Source organism: Sciurus vulgaris, assembly GCF_902686455.1.
Source record: "Sciurus vulgaris genome assembly, chromosome: 11".
Classification (NCBI taxonomy): domain Eukaryota; kingdom Metazoa; phylum Chordata; class Mammalia; order Rodentia; family Sciuridae; genus Sciurus; species Sciurus vulgaris.
In genome coordinates this window covers 23,615,063-23,618,365 of record NC_136472.1, presented here as the reverse complement: position 1 = coordinate 23,618,365, position 3,303 = coordinate 23,615,063, and the positions used below count along the sequence as shown (strand labels likewise).

Sequence of the window (3,303 nt, the reverse complement as noted above, 5' to 3'; positions counted from 1 at the left end):
CATTTCTGGCAGATAAAAATAATAAAAAATATTAACAAAGATTTTGAAACCGTAAAAAGTAGGGCATCAAACACATAATTTAATTGTTTAATCAGGAATAAATATAAAATTTGAAGCAAAAGGTAAAAGTAAAGCAATAAAAATGATAATAATATAATAGTTTATTAATTGGTTTTAACATATCATGTACACTGGTAAGGATTTAAAACTATTTAATTTTCATAACTATTTTGCCATAAATGTAGAGAATGTAAAGTTGTTTGCAGATGTGAATGTTTACAAATGTTCCAAAATTGTAATCTCACAGCGGAAGAAGTAATAAAATAGAAAATAGTGGAAAATTACTAAAAGTGATATCCAGAAATACATATGAGCACATTGGAGACTAATAGCATATTATGAAGAAAAAGCATAGACTATTAAATAAATATAATTTTTCCTCTAATATAAGTGAATTCTACTTAGTAAAAATGGCTATATGCATCAAGGATGATGGAAAAACATTTCAATATGCACTTTGATGGGAATTTGTTGTGCCTATGTCAGACCAAGTAATGGGGTCTAATTATACCATCTTACAAATCCATTCAATCCAGGTGGAGATTGAAGAAGAGCAAGTAAGGTAGAACAGTCAATTAAACAATAACCAGTATAATACATGGATTAACATACAGGAAAGTGGTCCCCAGAAAGCACACATAATCCCCTGGTTCCTAAAATATTTCCCCATTTAATATTTCTCTACATTCATTCACATATAATTGCCTTTAAAGTTTTCTTATGCAACCCTGAAATCTACCTAAGAAAATAACTGTTAAGAAAATAATTTGGATCCTACCATTTTTTTGAGCGCTTCTTTCACATCCTTGTTCCTTAGACTGTAGATCAGGGGGTTCAGCATGGGAATCACTACAGTGTAGAACACTGTGGGCACTTTGTCAGCATCTCGACTGTGGGCTAGACTGGGCTGGCAATAAGTGAACAGGATGGTTCCATGGAAGACGACGATGGCTATGAGGTGGGAGGCACAGGTGGAAAAAGCTTTGTGCCTCCCCTCTGCAGAGCGCATCTTCAGGATGGTGATGAGGATGAACAGGTAGGAGGTGAGGATGATGGTGATGGTAATGACCTCATTCACAGTGGGCACAATGAATACCATGAGTTCATTAATTGACACATCCGAGCAAGCAAGAGAAAAGATAGGTGGTAGATCACAAAAGAAATGATCAACCACATTTGATTTGTAGGATGAGATTTCAAGAACTAAACACAAGTGAATCAGAGAACACACCATTCCACAGAGGTAGCAACTGGAAACCAACTCCACGCGAAGCTTCTGGGACATAGTCACCATATAGAGGAGAGGGTTGCAGATGGCCAAGAAGCGGTCATAAGCCATAACTGCCAAGAGGAAGACCTCAGTGACCACACATGTACAAAAGAAGTAGAACTGCACCAAGCACCCTAGGAAAGAGATGGTTTTGTCCTTGCTGAAGATGTTGGCCAACATCTTTGGAACGATTGTGGTGGAGTAGCAAAAGTCTACAAAGGACAAGTGGCTGAGGAAAAAGTACATGGGCATGTGAAGTTGGGAGCTTAACTGAATCAGTGCAATCATGCCCAGGTTGGCCAAAACAGTGACTCCATAGATGAGAAGGAATGTCAGAGGGAGAAGGACTCTCAGCTCGGGGACATCTGACAACCCCAGCAGAATGAATTCTGTCACTGTGGTGCAATTTTCTTCCACCATTCCTGCTTGAGTCAGGTTGGGAAGATAATCTGTTCTGTATTTTTTTCTGGAGAGAGAATAAAAGAGAAAAGAAGTTTATATTAATATCAGAAAAATTTAACATGATATAAAAATATATCATTGACCTTAGAATATTTAACTATCAAGGAAAAGTTAAGTATCTCAGTGAATGCCACCGTTCTAAACTAACTTATTCATCAGGAGAATCATATTTATTTCCAACTTTTTCTCCCAGAGTAGGTTTAGGTGGTCTGTTAAGTTAGGTCACTCCAGGGACTTTGAAATAGACTCCATGTTAAATTTCAAAGCTACATAGTACTCCCTGTAATATTTAGTATGTTGCATCTAAGCACAATGGCAGACCGCTACTATTGAGAAACATGACAAATTTGGGCAATTAGAGACTCAGGAAGATAGGTCATTTAAATTCAGAAATATGTAGAATGAATAAATGTTAAAAGGAACCCTGAAAATCATAGTAATTTTGCTTATAAAATTGATAGTACTTTTATTAATTAATGTTCAGTATTGCTGATGACTTATAAAGATGAATTCTTATACAAACTTATTTGGAAAGTAAGTAGGCAATATGCATCTGAAGTCTTAATCCATAAAATAATAAAATATAAGTCATCCTTTTGTTTAGAAGAACTATTATTCTTAGTAAAGGTTTAGATATATTAAAAGGAGAGACAGAGAAAGGGATAAGACAAAGTCTACCATTTACTACTTTATCTTTCATACATTCAATGTTTGATGTTATACACAGAAAATCATTCCCATCAGCTTCCTCTAAAACTAAAAGACAAACACATTTTATATATTAAGCATACAAGAAATAGCTCTCATAAACATTCTATTTGTATGAGAGATGAGTTCAACATATTTTAAAATAATTTTTTTTTTCTCAGAAAATATTTTAATTTCCTTTTCAAATAACCAGAATCTAGTTTCAGCTAACAAACCTGAGGTACCAGCATTTCCTCCTAGGTCCTAAGGATGGCAGGTGAGTAGTATATGGTTAGAGATTTATACTACACTTTAAACTCCTGGGAAATGGGTCCCTGAAGTAAAACTGTTATTAATGTCTGTGGTTCAACCAAATACAAATGGCACAAAGGGCATGTGAAGTAAGACAGGAAATATAATTAATCTCTGTGGAATTAGCTGAGTATTTCATCAAGCTACTCTAATTCAAAAAATAACTGTTTAAACCCAAACATGCCTCCTTTCAGACTTCTAATCCTTTTTTGGAATTCTATAACCACATATCAAATACATGACTCAGAGTTTATGCTTCCATTCTGAAGTGACATGTGTATTTCTTATAATCATTCACTTTCTTATTATATTATTAAAGTCCTTTACTTTCCAGCAGGTCAGGCACTTTAAATCACACCAAAATTCCTTCAACTATCATAATGAACTTACTAATAAGAAATTCTAATTAAAAATCACACTTTGGGGTACACATTATGTGTCTAAAGCTATTCTAAATCATGAAGTACAAGTATTATTCTTCTGGTTCCTGGTTTTATACTACATGGCTGAAT

The 3,303-nt window shown here is 34.5% G+C and overlaps 1 protein-coding gene across 1 annotated transcript; it reads right to left on the bottom strand.

Annotated features, from left to right (window-relative positions):
- Positions 1–814: 814 nt before the first annotated feature.
- On the bottom strand, positions 815–1,750 carry LOC306639027 (olfactory receptor 5L1-like; the record flags this gene model as incomplete). Its single annotated transcript, XM_079102469.1, has 1 exon — positions 815–1,750. The coding sequence occupies one exon, from the start codon at positions 1,748–1,750 to the stop codon at positions 815–817; it is 936 nt and encodes a 311-aa protein (XP_078958595.1).
- Between the last annotated feature and the right edge of the window lie 1,553 nt (positions 1,751–3,303).